The sequence below is a fragment of the Echiichthys vipera genome, assembly GCF_963691815.1.
Source record: "Echiichthys vipera genome assembly, chromosome: 7".
Taxonomy (NCBI): domain Eukaryota; kingdom Metazoa; phylum Chordata; class Actinopteri; order Perciformes; family Trachinidae; genus Echiichthys; species Echiichthys vipera.
Genome location: NC_139832.1, coordinates 27,925,935 through 27,948,804, shown reverse-complemented (window position 1 = coordinate 27,948,804; position 22,870 = coordinate 27,925,935). Strand labels below are relative to the sequence as shown.

The window sequence follows — 22,870 nt, the reverse complement described above, 5'->3', positions numbered from 1 at the left end:
AGCGTTAATTAGACTGCATGTTTGCTAATTGATTTTTGTTAATTGGGGTTGGGTAGGGGTGCTAATTGTTACCACTTAATTTATGTTAATAGGTGTTAACCGATTCTGTGTCAGTTGTGTCCTAAGTTGTAATTTCCCCAACAAAAAACAACAGCAGCAGACACAACATGGTGTCAACCAAAGGTGCTTTCACAATTAGAGGTCCTCTGAGACATGCAACCCTGATTGGCCATGAAGTTAATTAATGTTAATTAGCATGTTAACAGTTACAGGCCTTTTAACTGACGGCAGTGCTTGGCCTTGTTTATCTGGCTGTTTATTATGAAATGCATGGCATACTGTGAACATATAAACCAAATGTAACACGTACTGTTTGATTATTTCAATAAACGTGCCTATAAAGGACAGCCAGCTGTTTGTAGGGTTTGCTGTGCCATGTTTTGATGCTCTGGTCAGTGAGGCAGTATAAAGCCCTTTTTGGACAAGATAAGTTTTACATGGGAACATGGTGTAAGGTCATTTTTACCAAAGGTTTTAGTCTGATCCGAATGCTCCATGTCAGTAATTATTCCGGAGAATGTCAGTAAAAAAATACAGCGATTTTCACCTTCTGTAAAACAGTCCGGAAAAAATACCTCAGGTAAAACTAGTCCTGTCCGAATACCACCCTCTGTAAAACATATGTTGATACGTTTCCAGATATTTTTGAGCATGGAGGCACTTGAGGAAGAACTCTTAGCACTTTTTTTTAGATAATCGATTCTGTCCTTTAGTTTCGTGTTTACTTAATTTTGTGATGCCAGGAAGCTACGTAGCACGCACATGGACACAGGAAGGTGACGTAGTGAGTAAATCGAGTAATCCCTCCCACCTCTGGTAGAATACAGGGATTTCTTAATCCTGTGCGAAATTTCCATTTATTTTACAGACGTCCTGAGGTGAAATGATTTTACCCCATGTCCCCACATTACACTCATCCCGTCCAAATAGGGTTTAAGGCTGGCTGTACTGTACCTGTTGATCAAAGTGTACTCCTGAAGAGAGGGACTTTACTGCTAAGTGATATCCCAGTACTGTCTGTATATTATTTGGGAAACTGATATATCTGACAAAAAGCCATCACGTTAGCCAAATGTTTTCTTGTTTATATGACAATGTATACATTTCAGCACTGCTTTGTACACAAACACACAACTGTATGTTGAAATCCAATTTTTACACAATAGCAACATAAACACTGAAACATCCAATTGAATAATCAGGCCTCTCTTTTCCTGCTTACCTACAAATACACAATGCCAATGCAACAACAAATGAACAGAGCGGTTTTCCATTCATATTAAATATAGAAATGTCATAAAAGTAATGTGAACAAGCAGTTATTTAAAACAAAAACTAGACGACACTACACATCTAAGGCTATTATAACTTTACCAAATAAGTGCTACAGAAGGCTTGTGTAATGTAACTAGACACAGTAGCATCCTTCGGCAGAAGAGTAAGTTTTGGTGGTTTAGTTGTCAGTTCTTCGTCTTTTGGGAAGACGCAGCCTCTCTTTGTTGAGGAACTGCTCAATTTTGGAGATCTGGGCTCTTAAAGACGACTGTTGGTCTTCCCTCTCCTGGGAACAAGAGAGCTCTGACTCTGAGCTAGGACCTGCAGCAGAGGTGGGAGCTCTGCTGCACCTGGTGTAAGATGAAACTAACATTAGCTATCTTTAAAATCTTCAGAATGGAAGCTCCCAGAGGTTTGCTTAGATGCTAAAATATCATCAGATTTATCAGAACTGCATCAGAATTTTCTTCATTGGGAGAAGAAAACACCAATGAAGGTGTGTTAGCTAGATAGATGGTTCATCCAATCACATGCCTAGTATTTGGCCTGCCCTTTCACAATCAGTTTGCAATGAAACCTTCTCAGATGGTTCTGTGAAACAAACCATCTAATGAGTCAGGTTAATAGTGTTTTTACTGATATTAATTATTATCTTTGCTAACTGCTATTAACTGAACCTACTCTAACCCGTTCCAAACAACAGCAACAAAATTAAACCACATCACAGGGGGGATTTTGGATGATCTGCGACCTCTGTTGTAGTTCGAACATCATTTCAAGTAAATGCTTTCCGACAATGTGTGCACTTATGGATTTTAGCTTTCAGGTGGGTGTACCTTCAAGGTAGAACATCTATTCTGGTTCAAAACATACAAGACTGTCGTCTTTTCTGTTAGGGAAATAGACTTACCCTGTTGTGGTTTGCCATGAAAGTCTGGAGACTGGAAAAGAAGTGATGGACAGAGAAGATCCACTTCCCTATGTAAAACACCAAAAGGCACATAGTAGAGTTCAAACATCTACTGTGAACTTCTATTTTGCCTGTAAAGAAAATGCAGTAACAGGGTTCATCTGTTCTCAAACCTAAGTGCCTCCTGAGGAAGCAATTTTTTTTCAGTAAGAGGAACATTAACGGACAAACAAATGCAGGGCAGACAATAACCAGTGGCAATTGATATGTAACAGTATCCAGCCCAGAGAAAGTAGCCAGACCCAGAGTGAACTCTGTGTGACGTTCCCAGTGTTCAGAGTCTACAGAAAATAAAGGCTTTGACCGTAACTACAATTTGTTAAACTATCAGACCAGTTTTTCTTCCCATACTCTAGGCATGTTGCACTCTATCTCCCTCAATTGCCAGCACCTGGATCTTATAAAACGCAGGGTGACAGTTTGCGGTGATGGTGACAAAAGAGAGAATGAGAGTGTGTGAGAGTGAAAAAGTGAAACGGCGAGCAAAAGAGGATGCAGAAAGTGAGTGAGTGAGAGATGGATGATGAAGTGAGAGAGGAAGAGAGAGAATGAGGAGACGAATAAAGACTGAGTAAGTGAGAGAGAAGAGGTACCCAAGCGTCATTAGGTAGATTTTTTCCACAGGTCATTCATTCTCTCTGTCTGTCTGGCTGTCTACGGGATGCTTTTGAGTTCAGCTACATCCTTTCACTCAACACCTGACTTAACGTTTGTCAAAGTTTTATACGTCTAAAATCTCTCACACATATTCTGTGCATTATGTTAAATGTGTTGGCCTCAGCTAATATTTGCTTGCTCTCACATTCGGAGATTTTTGGACCACAAAAATGTTGAAAGAGCATTATGATGACTAGTTCTTATAAGGACGTGTCTGGTTGATATAACAGACATATTCATTAGACTCCAGCACACATTTCCCCTGGGGTCCTCTCAGACACTATTTATAAAATGATGAAGCTTAGAGTCGGTGGAACAGAAATGACCTCAAACCAATTTATTTGATAGAGAAACTATTTTATAGAGGTCACTGTAACTTCCTCTGAGGCGGCTCATATGTTTCTACGTGAAAATCATACAGTGGCCATTTCCTGCTGTTCAGCATCAAGTTGTAATGCAGAACAATGTTGTGGCTTCACTGTGATGAAATATGCTTGGACATGGGCTTCAACAGTTGAAATAAAATGTTCTACATAGCTGTAAGTGTAGATCATACAATGAGGAACCAACACATCATATGAGATACAGGGGCATGTAAATAATCAGTGCTGTTTTATCTCTGTCACCTGTAATGTTGGGATCAGTTTCAAGATGAAAGTGATCTGTCTAGTATACTTTTGAGTATCGTTTTGAGGGCATGCCGCAAAAGAGCAGCTTCTTCATAACATATTCTGTAACTGACCGTGTCTGCTGTTGCGGCCTGTCTGCACGTCTCTCCCAGAGCCCTCTGCTCTTCCTGCTGGTGTCTACTTGTGGAAATTGCAGTCCCAGAGACACTGGAGGCACTGAACAGATCTGACGCCCTGGTAATCACCAAGGGGACTAGGAAGAATGAGGTGAGATGGCAAGAACAGTAATCAGAATCAGAAATGCTTTAATAATCCCAGGGGGAAATTGTTTTTGTTTCAACTCCAGCGATACAAACAACATATTCAACAGAATTATACAGACATATACATTTGTAAAAGCAGAAATATAAAACAGTGGTAATATATACAGATCAAAAAAATTATAATAACGTGCAAAGTACCGTAAAAAAGAGGGTAAGAGTGTAAGAATGAATGATTATTGGTGATGGTATGAAATGCAGATGTAAACTGGAGTTCACTACAGTATGTAAAAGGTTACCTGTGGAGCAGAACTACTGTGTTCCACAATGGCATATGTTATGTTTATTGGAATGGATCATACACATGTAAAAGTCACCTTTGTTATGCTTGCTTTTGAGAAACATGGGTATTGGTCTGGGAGGATGCCTGAGGAGTCCACCAGGACCACTTGTACTTTGCTCAGTCATAGGGGATCCCTGAAAAAACACCAATGTTTTACAGAGAGCAAAACAAGCATTGTAGTAATACTCATTATATACTATATCTATTAATAATAATAATAAAACTCATGAATTGAAATGTTGTGCTCTAACACATTTACCATGATACAGGTAGACAGTTTTAGAATCTAGTCCAGTAGGATAAGCAACACGACTATCATGAGGTTTTTTTTAAATCCTAAGTTTACCTCAATTATCTAAAACACTTATTTCAAAATGCAAAAACCAGTTGAAAATATTGATTAAAACAGCACAAGTACAGGACAAGTATTGAAGGTCAAGGTTTTTGACGTGTGGTTGTATGAGGTACTTTATCCATAGTCAGTGTTACCTAGAGAAGCAGACAGGAGGACTGACATAAAAGCTGTGGACAGGGGCAGTATCAAAACATATTTGAGCCACCTAAAACAATCAACATCAGTTTAAGTGCAACCTATATTTAGAATATATTCTCCGCTTTATCTTGCCGTCAGACTGCTTTCCGATTGGGAACTGAAAGTGTTACATCCATCTTTGCTCTCTTCAAAGCTACCAGACTCCAAAAACAGGCATTTGACCTTGTAGAACATAGGATTTGCTGGTCTACAGCTACTGTTAGTTCATGGTGTGTGACTTTGGTGAAACCGAACTAACCTTTTAAAAAACCAAAGTCACAAAATAACACAACTAACTAACCAATAGAAGGCCTGTGAATGTTCTCATTTGTCCAGGTCATTGTTATCCTCAAAGCAATTTCAGTTTCAGAAATTTCTTAGAAGATAACCAATAGAATCAGCGGCAGACTAGAAATTCCCATGTGCTGCGAGGTAAATTGACTGCTTTTGTCAAAAAATTTAGTTCCCCAACAAAAAGGACTGACTGGGCCGGCTGGTGGCTGAGTGGTTAGAGCAGTCACCTCATGTAAAGAGGCTGAAGGTCCTTGAGGCAGCAGGTTCGACTCCGACCTGCGGCCCTTTGCTGCATGTCTCCCCCTCTCTCTCTCACCCCATTTCCTGTCTGTCCTATCTAATAAAGGCTTGGAAAACTGCCAAAAAAATCACCTTTAAAAGAAGAAAGGGCTGACTGCTGTTCCTGTCCACAGCCGTGCATTGTTGAGTTTCTGTGTCTGTACACTGACATATACCGCATACAACCCCGCCTTCAAAAACTCAGAACTACCCCTTTAACCTTTTTTCACTATAACTTTATAATAAAGCTATGAGAATGTGTATCTCCAAATGTAGGCACATAAGGTAGTGAGTAAAATGTTACAATACAAAGCTACATTTAAGGCTCTCTTGAAGGCCACTACATGGTACTGCTAGCATTTCTTAATTGTAATTACTGAACAAACTGATGTAGGACGGAGCCGTCTGACTTAGTTATGGAGCTTACTGTGTGTCTCTGAGCCCTGCCCAAGTCAAATGATGACCTGTAAGTCTTGTTGCTGTGCAGAGACAACTCATGAGTATCATCAAGCAGCATTTCTCGTGCTGCAGACTGCTCATTACATGTTGTGCTTCCCGTCTCTGCTGTTGTATTACTCTCATGACTTTGATGGACAGTCAGCTTCAAATCAGATTCACTTTTAGTTGCCTTTGCATCTCCTGCCTCTTCTATCTTGTCATTTTTCCTGTGCTCTTGACAGCTGCCGGTCTCAACCCAAGACTCAAAGTCCACAGTTTCCATCGCGATATCAGCACACGCATCCTTCAAATCAGATTTTTCCATAGGCTCCTGGGCAGTCTCACTTGCATCATTTTCACAAGTGTTGACATTTGACTGACCTTCCCTATTCTTACGTGCACTAGAATCACTATCATCATCAGTTAGCAGAGACTTCAGCTGTCCACTCTGCTCTGAGATCTCCTGACTTTGACCTAATGTTTGTGGTTCGACTATTGTTCTCACTGAAACACATTCTTCATCCGTGTGTGTATCACACATTTCATCTGTTTGCTTGATGTCGCTGGTTATAACAGAAGGATTACTAGATTGTGTTTGTGTTGTAGTTGACTCTTCAATACTGATAAGACCATCTGACTGCACAGCTAATTGTGCAGTTCTGGTCTGTGAAATAGAAATACTCGACTGATTCAGATGTCGAGAACCTTCAGTGGGTATATTGGCTGCTGATTTGTTGGATTGTCTCTCTTCTGTGGTTTTCTCAAAAACTGTAATTGTTCCTGGCATTTGAGTAACTGACTCGGCAAAAGTTTGGACCTCATCATTACAGAGATGTTGCACCTCTTGAATGACAAAGTTTGGCCCATTACTGACACTTTGGTGCTCATCAGAACAGAAGTTATGGCTGGAGTTAGAATCCTTCTCAGAAACTTTCTGAGAGAGACTTTGTGAGCAGTCTGCGGGCTCACAAGCTGCCAGTGGTGGCTCAGTGTCCATGAAGTCAATGACCTGCTGTGTGTCGCTCTTCTCGGTAGTCGTATCAGTAGTTGTCTGGGACAGTATCTGGGTTTCTGCTGTCTGTAGCTCTGTCTTAACTCTCTCCTCCGCCCCATTTGTCCCTTCTCCCTCTGCTCTATCTTTTGTTTCTGTTTCAGGCTGTCTGGGGTCCCGGGTATCCTCTGTTGACCCCTGGCTATCCTGTTGTCTGTCTGCATCTGTTGTTTGGGCCATGAGCGCTCCTTTCCTTTCTACAGCACTTCTTCCTTCCTTCACATCTTCTCCTTGGACTTTATCTCTATTCTGCTCCTCATTTCTTCCCCCCTCTTCTCTGTTGTTTCCTACTTGCTTCACATCATCTGTCAGTCCCAGTTCTCTCTCACAGATTCCTCCATTCACTTCATTGCTCTTTTCTTTGCTTGGTAAGTCTACAAATCCATCGACGGAGCAGTGGCCAGGGCCTGATACTGTTGAAATAAAAAAAACATTTTTCAACAGCTGGTCAAATTGTCCAATTGTGCACGTATTGTAGACTGTATTGTCAATAATTTGCTTGTGTGTTCTAAGTAAAAGGCTTTGTTGAATTCACAGTATAGAACGAGTAATAATTCCCATCTACTGTATGTTTATATTTAGCTGGCTGACCTCCAGTTGCTCCAGTGGCATCTAGCTTAGTCACAGCTGCTGTGTCCTCCAGACGGTCTGGGGTTCTGGTCTGAGCGGAGGCCAAGTGCTGCAGACTGCCAAAGCTAGGCAGCTCAGAGCTGGAGATGGGTTCATTAAGAGTTTCCTCTCCTCTGATTTCCTCCACTGGAGTAGAGAAGACCTTTAGAGGAACACTGAGGCTCTGACTGCTGTCTCTCATCTGTGTAGAGAAAGATAGAAAGTCACATGCTTAGTTTCTGATCAATCCCTTCCCGTGCCTGAACCACGGCAACAGTTTTGGACCTGAGCCCAATTGAAAACTTGAATTCCCACCTGTACATTATTGCTTTCATTCACACAGTATATGCCACACCACAAATACATTGTTCTCTATTCCTCAACTTTCAACAGTTCATACTTAAAGTGAAATTCCGGTGTTAAATCATACCAGGGTCTTTTTCGGCAAATACACGTGCGTGCAAGTGCGTGAAAGAGTTTATATGTTTGTGTGTGCTTGCCACGCACTGTTTTTTGTAACATTTCAAATCAGCCATAGAGACAATTTTTTTCGTGTAACAACTGTTAACAGAGATATTCCGGGTGGTCGCTAACAGTCACTAACAGCCGAATGCAGCTAACACTGATTAGCTTGGGGCAGCACGGTGAAGGAATTTAAAACAGCTTTTTTAACCACTAATACTGCTCATGATAACACCAACACCAAGTTAATTTCTAGGTGTGTAAGATTATCAATATGCATATGCATCTGCTTCAATTGCACATTGCATATAGGAGTAGAAGGTAGGTGGGACCTACATCAGCTCAGGACCTAGTAGGTTTTATCCTAGTAGGTCACAACTGAGATACCATCAATGATTCATTTTAGCCAGGGAAAAACATGCAAAGTTGTCAGGACAGCAGTGAAATAGTTTTGTCCTGTTTGTTTTTGTTACACTTAGGTCACTATACATGTTTGTGTGTGTCTGTACCTCCAATTCATATATATGCTGAGCCTGCACTTTGGCCTGTGAGGACAGTTCAGTGTGTTTGTGCTGAAGCTCGTCGTAAGCCTCTTTCACTGCTTTCAGGTCCTGCTGCTCACTCTTGATGGAATCCAGAAACATCGCCTTCTGTTTTATACAAACGCACAAAGACAAATTTAAAAAGACATGATCGTTCTTTTAATGTTTCATTATGACAAACAACAATTAATCACTAACATTTTTTTGACATTACAATCTAACCTGGTGAAAGCTTTTGCTAAATAAAAATGTCACCACCATACTGTCTTCTTTCACACTACAGTTTTTCTCCTACCTCTTTGTCCCAGCTCTTCTTGGAGGCAGTGTAGCTCTCCATCAGATGGGCCACCTTATCTTCCATTGCCTTGCTTTTCTCTCGCATCACGCTGTGTTCCTGCTTAAGGCCCTGCATTAAAATTAATCACCCATAGGATTTTTAATGCAATACTAAATTTTTATGTGTTTATTTAACGTGAACAGAAGGTCTTAAACAGGGCAGGGAGAGAGAGGGGACTTCTTGCTAATACAAATCAGTTGGCTTGTGTCATTTTAATAATGATTTTAATAAATTAATGAATAGGTGAATTAAAAATGAGAAGGAGGTACAGAGAGAAGAAAAGAGAATAATAAACTTTAAAGCCATAAATGGAGAATAAACACACTAACTGTCATTCAGTTGCGGAGGGGACCATATTCCCTAATGTATATGCTGTGATATACCACACCACATTCATCACATTTATGAGAAGAAAACGATGGCCGTTTTTTATATCTGTCCTTGTGTAAATTCACTCCATAATCATTTAAATAGACCCTGAAAAATTCCTGATCTGTGTGTAGCCAATAGGTGGTGCAGGGCTTTACCTGCAGAAATACATAAATTTCTCTACCACTCAAATCTTTTTTAATATCTATCAGTTTAAACATACAATTGATGGATATGGGCACCCAAAACAAGGGGAAGTCAAATGGGTGCTCCATGTCATTTGCAGTGGCCCTAGATTAGATGGAATCGAAACAAAGTTTATCAAGTTAGCATCACATATTCTTGTTTATCCACTGGCTGATCTGTTCAATTAATCATTATTTACTTGTTCCCTTTACACTTAATTTGTACTCACTCAGAAGCTCTGCTCAATCCCTTTTTACAGTTGCATACACTTATAAATTATCAGGTAAAAAAGCTTTTACGTTTAGAGCTCCCTCAAACTGGAATCAGTCACCCATTCACATCCGTTTGCCTCTTCATTTTATGAGTTTAAAAATAATTTGATTTCTCACCGTAAATCTGACTGTATATGTTTTCAGTAACCCATTGTACCATGTCACCGTCTATATACTTATTCTTTTACGCGGGTTTACGTTTTACTCATTGATCCCCTTTTTAAAAAAATGTCTTTATTGATTTATTATTATTATTATTATTAAGTCTTAGTCATTATGTTTGTGTAATGTTTTATGTCTGTCTGTATTATTGTGCTGCTTTTAGTTGGTTATGTCTGTTCTATCATTGTTGTATCTTTTACTGCTTTGTCTATTTTGTGTTTATTTGTTGTGTGTGGGATCCCTTCAAAAACGAGTTGGTACAACTCAAGGGGTTTATCCCAACAAATGAATAAATTTTTTAATATATTTAATAAAATCACTTCTGAAGTAAGTAATGCGATGAAGATGTATAACATATCCTCTGCTTTAAAAATCCAGTTTCTATTCTTTTCTTGTTTTATTTTCTGCTCTTTTCCAGCTCAACATTTGAATAACATTTTAATTACAAAATGTGACAGTGGCACTGGTATTGTTTTTCAGCCTGTGTGTGTGTCATCATGTCAAATTGTATGTTTTTCTTACATATGCTGTCCGTATAATATTTGTTGTTTGTATATCTGGAGTTCTGTAACAAAAATAATTTCCCCCTGGGATTATTAAAGTATTTCTGATTCTGATATTGTCGTCCTGAAGACATCTACTGTAGCGGGAACTAATACAGAGGTGGTTTGAGTATTTTGCCAGGTGTTCGTCTATCTGTGGACAGATTTTTATCACCAAGATAGTGTCGCAACTGTGCAAGATACAGTCACGAAACATGACAGGTGTTATCTGAGCAAGGGGGCCAGAAGTATAGAAGGTAGGATGTGGGAAGGTTGACCTGATTTTGTGTTGCAGCAGGTGTGATCCCATCGCAAGATGGCCTTTGCAATATTCCCAATTCAGTCTGGATAGTATGATGTAGTATATGCATATAATATGAAGTTATGTCCATAAACCAGCAAAGCTTTAAAATAGCTGACCTGGTACTGCTCTCTTTGTTTCTGCAGCTCCAGCTCTACTCTGCGTACTGTCTGTGTCTGACTCAACAACAGCTGCTGGGTATGCTGCAGAGACCTCATCACTTCCTATACAAACACACATACACACAATTAAGTCATACAAAATTACTGGTAAAGCTTGATTTTAGATTATTTGAAATCATGAAAAGTCATTTCTGTCAGAAAAAAACCCTTTTTCAGTTTTAATTTGAAGAGTAAAGCATCCTCCAAGACGAGAACACAATATATCAGGGTAGAAAAAGCATCATGTTTAAGGTAGTGGTCACATATGGTTTCCTTCCTATTTTCTAGTTTCTTACCTGCTTTTCTGCTCTTACAGCTACATTTTCCTCCCTGAGTTTCTTGTTCATTTCAGTTTCCTAAACATGCAAAAGAAATACAGAAATATACTGAACCAGTTAGCTTTCTGACTAATTTTCTTATTTTAATTGTCAGAATTGGAGTTTGATTTTGAAATGAAATAGTTCACTATCAACTAGTTTTGGGGATGTTATCTTCCTATTATTAGCGTTTTTACAGATCGTCATTTACCATGTTCAGTTTCTGGTGCAGCTGCTGAAAATGCTGCTCTCTGCCTGTAGGACTATGGGCCTTGTCATGTCTAATTGATGGCATCTTGGCCTTGATCAGCTTGTTACCAACCTCCTCCAACTCCTGAGAAACATGTCAAAAGGACAGAATTAACCAAGTTGATTAATAATTCCACTATTATTTCTTTAATACTATTTCCTGGGCAACCCTGGGTTGTAATGGGCTATGATACAGTAAAACAAAGTGATGAGCGATAACTTCCGGAGCAAAAGCATCCTGTGATCCACAGTTAGCTAAATGTGATGACATCATGCTTTTAGTAATTGCAGCACTTTTCTACAAACCTGCTTTAGTGACACGTTGGTTGCTTCTAGTTTTTCATTGGCAGTAGTTAATTTCTTATTCATTTTCATGGCGTCATCCACTGTAAGAAATACATACAGTAAGACACCATTATACATAATATGACCCAGCTACAACGCTAGCATTACAGTACATTACTGTTAATGAGTGACACACGAGGGCAGACAGAAAAGGGTTACAGATAAGTAACAACTTACGACCACTACTACTCCCACCACCGCACTTAAATATCTTCACTCTGGTTGTCATGTGTTCTTTACAGTTAAGCTGGTATGTTGCAAGTTTGGCAGCTGCACCAACAACTGCAATCCAACTTGTGCGATCACCACCGTCTTGAAAACATTTTAACCGCTGTGCAAAATTCACTATAAATGTGCCGTTTCCTTGATTTTATATGAATTTTCACAAGATATATTACTTTGTTTCATACATTTGTACATGCAACCAGAGTGACAATAAACTTGTTGAATCTTGACTGAACACTTTCCAGGGATGTCTTTGAATTAGCGGTGGCAAAAGGAGTTCACTCTATAAATGTATCATTCCTTTACATAAAAAGAGATAGTGATTTTAAAATGGAATTTGAGAGAAGTGTGTAAAAATGGGCATTGTAGCTGAGACAATTGGCTACAATTTGACACAATGATTATCTGATAAATTAAAGCCTTCCACTGTTAACAGCACATATTACATATTTACATTTGTCCTGACAACAATAGCAAGCTAATGTACTTAAAAATTGTAAATAGTGCTGTATGTTACCTAAAATGCTATCTACTATGTTCAACATCTATGACATGTCATATGCATTGTGTAATCCTACTTTCTTAAGTAAGCATGTTGCTCTCTAAACAGTGGGTCACACATACATTTAAGTTTTATTACTCTTTGACTAAACCATTTAATGTGGAAAGATGACACCTGATTTAAACAGCTTTGAATATGAAAGCTAGAATATGAGATGACACCATCTTGAGCTTACTATTAGTGAAAAACACTAAAACCATCTACTGAGAGGATGGCCGAGGTCCAAAACAACATGATGGGCAAAAGGTCATTCTGGACACACAGCTCATTGAACTTTAAAGCACCTGTGTGAATCATACCTGATTACTCTGCTGTCAGTTGGCAACAAGTAGAGTAAGCTGTATTTGACACGTGGCCAGCAGGGCAGCAAAATGTATCATTTAACAGCAGGATGCCTATTTGTTGTCAACAGTATGGATCCATGGAGACATATCAACGGAACGAGCTATAATGAGAGTTGTGGGAATGTTTTATTGCTCCATGGTAGTAACTGAGCACTGTCACACACTAAACCTGGTTGCTGACCTGGGAGCTCTCTTCATAGCCACAGTTTGCTCTTTATCAAAACTCCTGGAGGAGCATTTAAAGGAACATGACTTTGACATTTGCTCATTACCCAGATCTCAAACCTGAAATAATATCTTTGGGATGAAGTTAAACTAGATACTTGTAGGAATGAATGTGCTGCTAAAGATTCTACAGAAGAGGAGTCATACTACTCTATCAAGACAGAATGGAACCAAGATTTCTGTGAATTGTTTCCAACACCTTGTTACATTCATACCTTAAAGAATTCAGGCTGGTTTAGAAGCAAAATAGGGCCTGATAAAGATCTGATAAAGTGAACACTCTGTATACCTTTTTTGGCCATCCTACCTCAGTAACATTCAATAGCACGTACTGATGTAGTGAACAGTATGTATCCTGTAGAACATTGCTATAGTGCAGTCCTGTCTGTTTGGCAAATCGTGTCTTTGCAGTATAGTACAATGTGTTACTATTCTGAAATGAAAGAAACTCAGGAAACACAATTTAAATTATATTGAGCAGCATATCTCCTGTTTCCTCCTCCTCATATTGCAGGTGGTGCAGAATACAGAGCAGACCCAAAAAGTAACATGTGACAGCTGATTTTGTAGCTTACTAACAGCCAACACTATCAATAAAATGCTGTTAAAGAGAACCCGTCCACTTCCTCTAATTAAATAAAATAAATGTACACAAATCAATTCATCCACCAAAAAGCCCACCCAGTCCGACCCACGTGTTCTTTGTTTTACCCAAAACTCAACAAGGAAATTAAATTAAAACAAATTACCACCCATGAATCACCTTTTCTCCACGGATACCTGACCTGATGCAGAACTCTCGCACAGGGAGAACATCTAACGTATATCTGCCTTTCTGTGTCAGCCAAAAAAAATGTTGGCATTGTACCGTGCTGCAAACAACAGAAATATTATATATTATATATTACACGCTCAGAGTAAGTGCTCCAGAACTGAGGTGACATACTATAACAAGCCTCAAACTCCACTTAGTGGGGAGGTTGGGATGGATGATTGGGTCAAACCCATACCAGACTGTGACTGCGGTTTGTGTCCGGTCCCATGTCAAAGTAAAATTTAATTACATAACAGATATACTTATTTTTACCCAGATCTTTTCCTAAACCTACACACCGTTTTGATGTCAAAACCTAACCATGTTGCATTCATGCCTAAACCCAAGTAACATTAATAGTTTTTGTTTGAATTCACAATGTTAATCACATATTTAAAACTTTGACTGTGAAGCATCAAGAAGTGGCGGTATGTGACGGGTAGGGAATGAGAACGAGCTGCAGCAGTTCAGGAATGTTGATATTCAACATATCTGTGGTTTGTAAACACAACATTTTAAACGCACAATGCCAACGTTTTGTTATGGCGAGTGGGTTGTTTCTGTATCCATACATACATCCATTAATTACCATTTTGCTCTAGTTTCTCATGGGCCTGCTTCACCATGGCACACTGCCTGGACAGAGCACTGAAACGTTTCTCAACCTCGCCCAACTGGTTCAAGTGGCTGTCCTTTGACCGGTTCTGCAAGGCTAATTTCTGTTCCTGTGAAAGGGGTTCAATTCAAGAGAGTGCTTAGCACAGAAATGTTGCAAAAAAGAAAAGAAAAGAAGCAACAACAGATACTTAGAGGACTCTAATGTCTCTAATAATTTCCCCCTGGGATTATTAAAGTATTTCTGATTCTGACTCTGTCTGTCTTTTAAATTTGAAGCTATGGCCAGCAGGTGGTTAGCTTGGCCTAGCATAGAGACTAGAAGAGAGGGAAGAAGCTAGCCTGGCTGTGGATTTATTTCCCAAAATGTCTTTTTAGATCTTTCCTTTGAGGGAAGGAGTTAGCCTGAAGCATGTTCCATGTAGATTGCTCAGTTTAAAAGCAGACACAAAACAAGAGGGGGCAAAAGACAGTGGCACATTTTTGTCAGATATAGTATTCTGTTACTACAGAGGAAACTGAGTCAAGTGTTAGAGGGGATCATGGTTTAACACAGCTAGTGTCTGTTTCTTTTTGTGGGATGAAAGGATCAACTCAGAGCATGCCTCAGAGCGCTTTATCGCTCTTCAAACTGCCATTATACTTTGATTGTCTGTATCAAGCTGAGCAGATTCTTTTTTTCACTTTTGTTTGCCCACTCACTCCCTTCACTCTCATTCTCACTCCCTCCTATCCCTCTCTCCAATACACCAGCTCGCTCCGACTCCCTCTCCCTCTGCTGAGCCACTTATATGTGCAGAAGGTTAAACCAAGCGAGGCCCAGTTATAAAACATTTTAATAGAGATATTTTCTCTGCTGTGCTGGCAGTTCAAAGTGTCACACACTCCCTATCCGTTACTCCTGATGAGCGCTACCTTCCAAACCCATCCCTCCTTAGCATCATTCCCTCATCCTCCTCTTTTAATTTTTCTCACTCCCTCCCACCCATCCTCTGTCAACAATTTGTATAAGTAGAAAATCCTTCCTTACCAGCTCACTTGATTTCTTCTCCAAGGTGTACTTCAGCAACTGCAAAAAAGAAAATCAACTCTGATCAGCAAGTATTTTGGCTTTTTTCTAACTTTCTTCTCAGAATCCAAAAATCATCAGTGACAAGACTTTCCGCACATTAACCAAATACAGGACATTTGTGTACACATTAAATTGAGATGCCATATATTTATACAGATATGTATACACTATTGATTAATGTGTTGACCTTTGCATTATTCCATCAATCATTTTAGACTATTTAATAGTGAAAAAGTCCACAGTGTCCAAGTGCCAGAGGTGACATCTTCAAATGTCATGTTTTGTTCAACCAACCAAAGTTATCAAATTTACAATGATACAAAACAGAAAGATATCTTCACATTGGAGGAGCTGGAATCAGAGGAAAATGTGTCAGTTTTCTTTACTAAACAACTAAAACAATTCATCAATTATGAAAATTGTTGCAGATTAATTTTCTGTTCGTCTCAGATTGCCAGACCTATCTCCACAACTCTGTGTCGGTGCCCTTGCAAAATAGATGCGGAGATAGCAGAAGGGGTACATCCGGTAAATCAGACTAATATTCTGTTAACAGAATTCAAAAAAACTCCATGTTTATATTTTTGTCTCAAATGTAGCTGTCTAGTGTGAACAGCACTGTAACTTTAACTTGATAAGCTGCCCTGGATGTTATCAGGGTTTGGGGATAATTTATTGTACAGCCAGCACTTCATTAACCAGTGTCACTGGGGTTCTCGTTCCAGACATCCAGAGCCCCAGGGGGGTCAGCAGATAACTTTTAAGTTGCAAGTTGATGTATGGGTTAGTGGAAAAATGATTTAGCCTTTTTTCTTTGTTTTGCTTTTCGTTTTTGTGAAATTTCTAAGCACCTCTTCTCATGATGACTAACATAAAGCAAACATAAATAATTTTTCGTCATATGCAGTCAATGACACAAGTTGGAAATAGATTTTTTTTTTTTAATGGGATGACATCCGCTAACCTGCTTACGATGACGAACGATTATTTGGGCTCAGGAGACAATACAGCAATTAATGTTCATTTTAGAGGGTTATATGACTTGATAATACATTTCATGCCCACAATGACTAAATGATAGCCTCCCAAAAATATAGTCTTAATTATTAATAAAAGATGAAATATGGAAGATCAGAGGCGGTTTTCCCTACATTTTATATTACAATTACTTTTTTATCAATGCAGCTGTGGGCAGTTTTATCCCATCATTAATTTGATTTTGGGACTTATAAATACTGCACTAAAGTATATTACTATTCATATTCATCAACCAGGTTATTTATTAAGAATAAAATAAACGGCTATGATGAATTATAAACATTTAATTGAGTTGAACCATACTGTTCCAATGGAGTTTAAATTTGTAATCTAGCAGATCGTCAAGATATGGCAGTTAAATCACTTCAGTCCCAACTGCCACTGATGTGAAAATCTGTTAAATTAAAGAAACCCACCAGACCCTGTCACAAGAATTAACACAACTGGGCCCCACTTTAGGCAAACACCACAGTCAGTGTCTCCCAGATAGAATATCAAAAACAGTCTCTATTGTCTCTGTAACACGGCTGGGTTGTTAAAGTGCAGTGGACCGTGGGGACGGCTGTATTTCACCTCTGTGGTGTCAAGCCAGAAGACAAACACTCTGAGAGCCAGAGTGACTCAGGCCTATGCCGGAACACCCTGCGCCCTTGACTCTGGTTGGGCATGAGCTTTCTTTATTTACTTATCTCTTTGAACAATTTAATGGTCAAAACTGTTTTTCCTTCTGATTTTGAGGAAAGAACAAGAGAAAAAAAGGAAAAAAATATAAGAAGAAAGGTGACGGGATGAGTGGGAGTGCTGGTGTGTGTGTGTGTGAGAGAGAGAGAGATAGAGACAGAGAGAAGAGGATGTGTGAGTACCATCTCAGTACCTGCAGTGTCTTCAGCTCTTCTTTAAGGTTGTTAATCTCCTTTTCTTTTAACTCAGCACTGACCTGGTATTTCCCCTGAAATGTTGTATTATTATTAGGAGTCAAAAAAGCGATAAATACCAAAGCACAACATGAAAGAATCCACTCCATGGGCCAAGATTGTGCAACTGAGATGAGTGAATTTACTACCCCACTAAAAACATTAATTGAATAAAATGCTCTATCTTGTTGACGTTTTGGGAATAAGTAAGTTCCTACCTTCTCCTCCTCAATGTTTGTTATTTTGGTCTGAAGCTTGAGAAAAGAAAATAAATTATTCAGAAGGTTTTAATAAATTGTTAAAAGTATTTTTTTAGATATAAAAATGGTAACCAAACAGTAAAAACATACCTGCTTTTTAACAGTGATGAGTGACTCTGCGTGCTGGTTTGCCACTGTTGCAATTTGATGTTGCAGGGATTCCTTTCACACAGGAAAATACTAAATGAATCAATACAATTGAGTATAAAGTACAAAATATGAAAATTCAGTTTTTGTTAAATACGATTATCTTTTGTCAGTATCCACCTGTCTAAGATATTAAAGATGTTGATGTAAAGTCAGCTAGGCCCAGCCGTACCTTCTGCCACTCCAGCTCCTGTTTCTCCAACACCAGTTTACTGATCTGATCCTCAAAGCGTGTCTCTGCATCCTGAACCATGGAAAGGCATCATTTACACAACAGCTGATACTCTGATACCAAAGCGTGGAGACACATGCTGAATTAAATAACAAGACTGTAAGTTTAGATGGGGCGATGGATGGTACAATGCGATTTTAGCAGCCTGTTATTCCTTCCATTCTATGACAGATAACTCTCTGGAGTTGAGCCAGAACTGTAGAGTGCATTAAGTTTCCCTGGTTCAATCCTCCGTATCTTTTGTAGAAGCACAGAGAGAAAGAGGAACATTAGAGGGGAGGTGATATTTGTGGAAAGCCATCCCTATCCTCCCTCTCCCCTGGGAGAAGGCAGGTAAAAGTCAATTGCTCTCTATATCCATGGGACTTTTTTATGTGCATGTGGGAGCTGGTTAACTCACTGAGTTTATTTTATAAGTTCCAATTAAACTATGCTACCAGCGTGGCACAGCACTTTAAAAAAAGGAGTGCACAGGAGATAAAGCTGTTATTTTTCCACTGAAGAATCATTATTGTGTGTGTGTGTGTGTGTGTGTGTGTTTAAAAAGACACTAGAAAGCTTTATTAAGCCTGCTAATCCATGTAAATCAAAAAGGCAACTGTAGATCAACTTAGGTCACAGAGCTCTATTTTTTTAATTCTTCATTAGCTTTTAATTTATATTTTGCTAAACAATATCTCATAATATATGATTTACTTGTAAAGTGAAAATTCATGACTGTTGACATCACATATTTGCCATGGCCTTTTATTTATTTACAGTTTTATTGCTGTTCCGAATGGATGCTTTTTACGGCGCATTAAAAAAGAAAAGAACACAAGTATCCGGGCATGAAACAGTGATGGTATATTTAATAGCAAGTAAGTCTAGTTGGAAGAAGTTTTTCATACCCAAAAGTTTTCTATTATACACGTCATTGCTATATGTGTTTTTTATATACATCTCATTTAGAATAATTAGCATTTATTTCAATATTGTAAAAAGCTTCTCAGATCACACGTGTTATATGCACTCATCTTTTCCCACATACAGTGCTTTCCCATTTAGGGTTAAGTCGACTAGTATACCACAGTCTTGCCAACTAAAGTAATGGGTTGTACAGTATTAAAAAAAAAAAAAGAAACCATTGGAATTTGACCTGCTCAGGAATGTCCGGCAGCATCATGACATCCTCTTACTTCTTAACCTCTCCACCCCATGAAAGCCACAGCTACAAAGTGCTACTTTGATAACAGCAGCGCCTGAGGACGATCAGACTGATATACCATCTTATGCTTGTGTCCCAGTTAACATGACTATAACAATAAAAAGTAAATGGCTACAAACGACCAACATCCAATTTTTGCTAGTCTAACCTTTAAGCACACTTCCAAAGTGTTGTCAGGTTGAAAGTACTTGCTGGAGGGTAGAAGGCATTATTATTTATTTTTGTTACTTCTACAAACAAATTTACTTTCCACTTATTGGTCAGGGGTCAAATGGCTTATGTGACCCCCATCTCGATGCAATGTGCATCAAACCTATCTGGCTCTTGTCCAGACGGCCAAAAGAGGCAGCCGACTTCCTCTAGGACACTATACTGTAATACCAACTCCCCTATACGTCTCTGAAATCACTCTGCTCTTTAGCCAAACAGAGAGCCATTAGTGTCTAAGTTCTACTCAGTAAATAGTGATGTGACGCAGAGGAACAGAGGAAGCATGCATTGCTGAAAACACATATTTTGGCATTTCTTTTAGGGCTACACTGTGAATCATTTTAAGCTGGTTCAACTTAAAAACGTAAGCTCCCCTGCTGCCTTAAAAATGTCAGTTAACTTATGAGTGCTGGAAATGTAAAACCACCTGAGTTAAGTAAACTGAACTTAACCAAACGTAAAATGCTACAGTAAGATCTGTGTGCAGAGTCAGTTCTTCATTTTGTACGAAGAAATACAAACTGTATTGTTTTCATTGTTATGAAAAAAACAAGGAATACTTCATTTGACATGTATTACATATAGAAACTTAATTCAAACTATTTAATTAATATTTTAAAACATATACATATTTACATTAAAGTTAAAGAAATATTTTGCTTATTTTAATGCTCCGGTTTGCATGTGAGATACATTTTAGGGGTTGCAAAATGATAAAAAGGATGGGAAAGCAGAAAAAATGTATAAGACAATATACATATAACAAAATATTTTAAATTATTCATACATTCCTCTAAAGTTTCGTCTTGTCAATTACTATTACATTTTATCGCTTTAGGTTTCTATAAAATTTAATAAAACAAGGGAGAATTTGTTTTTTGTCTGTGAAATAAGCAACAAGAGATATTGGGCCACACGTACAGGGATATGCTGCATGGTCTCATGGGATTACAATTTGCAATACTGAATCAATATAAAAAGCTACACTCTGATGACAAATGTTACAATTGCTACTATACCCTTCGAATATGCAGCTCCTCTACAGCCTCAAGCAGATGGGTTTTAAATTCCAACAACTGTAGTAGGATAGTGCCTCCACTTCCTGGAGACAGCATGTGCTCCAACAAAGGTCCTCCTACCTACATAAGAAATGAATGAATGAATGCTTCTAATTTAGCGATTCATATACTAAGTACTTAGTTCTGCATATTCTAAGATACTAAATGTATACTACAGTATATGCTGAGGCTGTGCAAAGACAGTGTGTGTTTAAAGTCATTTCAATACAATGAAAAGAGGGAAAGAGCAAACGATTAAACAACTTTAATGAGTGACTTATCAGTTTGGCAGTAGAACTACTGCAGGTGTCCTACAGCTTTCCTTTTAAAATAAATGCCAGGAAACATACAGAAAATATTCCATGTTTGTTTATGAGAACAAAACTGAGACAAATACACTACCCAGTCATTATTTATATCAAAGGTTTTTGGTTTGAATCTAATCTTAGAATAAATAAACAAATCAGCTGATGTGACGTTCTTTGATTTGTCCTCTACTGTCAGAAGCAGAAACTTACAGCGGTGTGGGTGGGGAGTGTCCCGGAGTCAGCACTGAGATCCATGGAGTTGTTTCAGGGCAGGCCAAGGTCCCACTGGGGCTCTGCTGCCTGTTAATCAAGGAGAAAAAACATTTAGTTGAAAAAGGTTAATAGAATTGGCTGTTTAATAAGCAGTAACACTCCGCTTTTCCACTCATACGTTTATAATTACTTCCTCATCTGCAATTTTTACTGCTAAATGATTTTATTAGAAATAATAGGCTAGCACATTAAAGCCTCGTAATGTTCCTCAATCACTACAGTCTCACCTAATGGCTTTGAAATGACCATTAGGTTTTTTTCTTTCTTTGTTTTACACCGTTTCCACTGCAGTGAGAAGATAACACTTTGATAAGCCATCTAGGTTCAAATGAACCAGCCCATTGACACTAATAGGGGTCAGAGCAATAACAGTGAATGGACAAATTGCACTGTCAATGCTTTTTAAATGATCTAGGTTATTTAATTTGACCCGTGGATGGTCCTCTGCAACTGTCCCCTAAACATAACCAAGAAACGGAGTGACACATGCACTGCACACACACACTCACAGAAAATAAGACTATTTAAGTGGGAGGTCTCCACTAGCCACTGAGCTCTTAATAGAACAGACCTTTTTTCTCCCATTTAACCTGGGCTGCTATCAATCACGTTGGAGAATTAAATGATCCCTGCTAGAATTGGCTACTATCATAAAATGACAGCGTGACCCCGGGCTGAGGAGGGAGGGGATGTGCAAACGTGTGTTAGTGTGTCAAAGTGATAGTGTGTACGTGTGTCTTATGCACACACTGTGAATGTGTATGTGACTGGGAGTGAGGGAGTAGACCACAATGTCTTTATTTGCTCCCTCTGTGATTCAGTTGAGCAGGTATTAACCACCATCGCTAAGCCATGAAAAGACAAATTAAAAGAACTGCCATCCATTAAATGGGAACATTTCTATCCAGCAACATGATGTCTGGATTACCTTTGGGTGAGTTATGCTAGTCACTGTTTCTGCAATGCACTGAGGAAAAGAGAACTAAACCACAGCCCTGAGTTTGTAATGCAACTTTTTACATTACAGCTAACCGTAATACAATAACATTACTAATGCAAAACTAGTGTAACGTATACCTCAATAGGCCTTTTATCTGAAGACACAGTGTCATGTCACAGTAGGGAAAGCATTGGTGTGAAAAAAATAATAATAATGATGGTTTAATTTCATTTAGCTGCTTTGGTTTTAGAGAGCTGGTGTTAATATGTAAATCCATATTGCAACCAAAGGGGAAAATGACAAGGTAGCCTACATGCTAACTTTTCCCCTTAAAGTTAGGTAAGTTACATTTCTTTTAATTAGAGGCAAATTATCCAGAAAATTCACCATACGCTGTAATATTATTTCCACACTGTTTAAGTTATCAATTGTTTTCTTTTAATTCATGAGGTACATCTTTGAATATGGTATCAGTGTAGAACTGTAAGTTACATTAACAAACTCTTCAGAAGTGCATATAACATGTAACAGCTTTTTCTAATGCTAACCCTATTCTTAGTCAAAATTCACAATATATTACACATACATTTGGCATCGTGTTAGGCTTTTCGCTTTGACTTTAATCAGCAAAATCTGACTAAAATTAAATAAAATGTCATTGCACTTCGGGTCACAAGTTAGGTTTACCGCCTAACTTACTAACAGTTAGCTAACGACACAGAAATGTTAGTTAGCACGAGACTCCAATTTGCTAACATAACGTTAAACCACAATATAAGGTAGG

General features: G+C 38.6%; 1 protein-coding gene across 1 annotated transcript; it reads right to left on the bottom strand.

Moving 5' to 3' along the window:
* Positions 1-1,513: 1,513 nt before the first annotated feature.
* Positions 1,514-20,622, bottom strand: ccdc73 (coiled-coil domain containing 73; the record flags this gene model as incomplete). Its single annotated transcript, XM_083916949.1, has 16 exons — positions 1,514-1,685; positions 6,538-7,201; positions 7,380-7,599; positions 8,369-8,509; positions 8,697-8,807; positions 10,690-10,794; positions 11,028-11,087; positions 11,260-11,382; positions 11,604-11,683; positions 14,402-14,537; positions 15,458-15,496; positions 17,412-17,486; positions 17,670-17,705; positions 17,802-17,873; positions 18,031-18,102; positions 20,527-20,622. 16 exons carry the CDS (start codon positions 20,620-20,622, stop codon positions 1,514-1,516), a joined length of 2,202 nt encoding a protein of 733 aa, XP_083773075.1.
* Between the last annotated feature and the right edge of the window lie 2,248 nt (positions 20,623-22,870).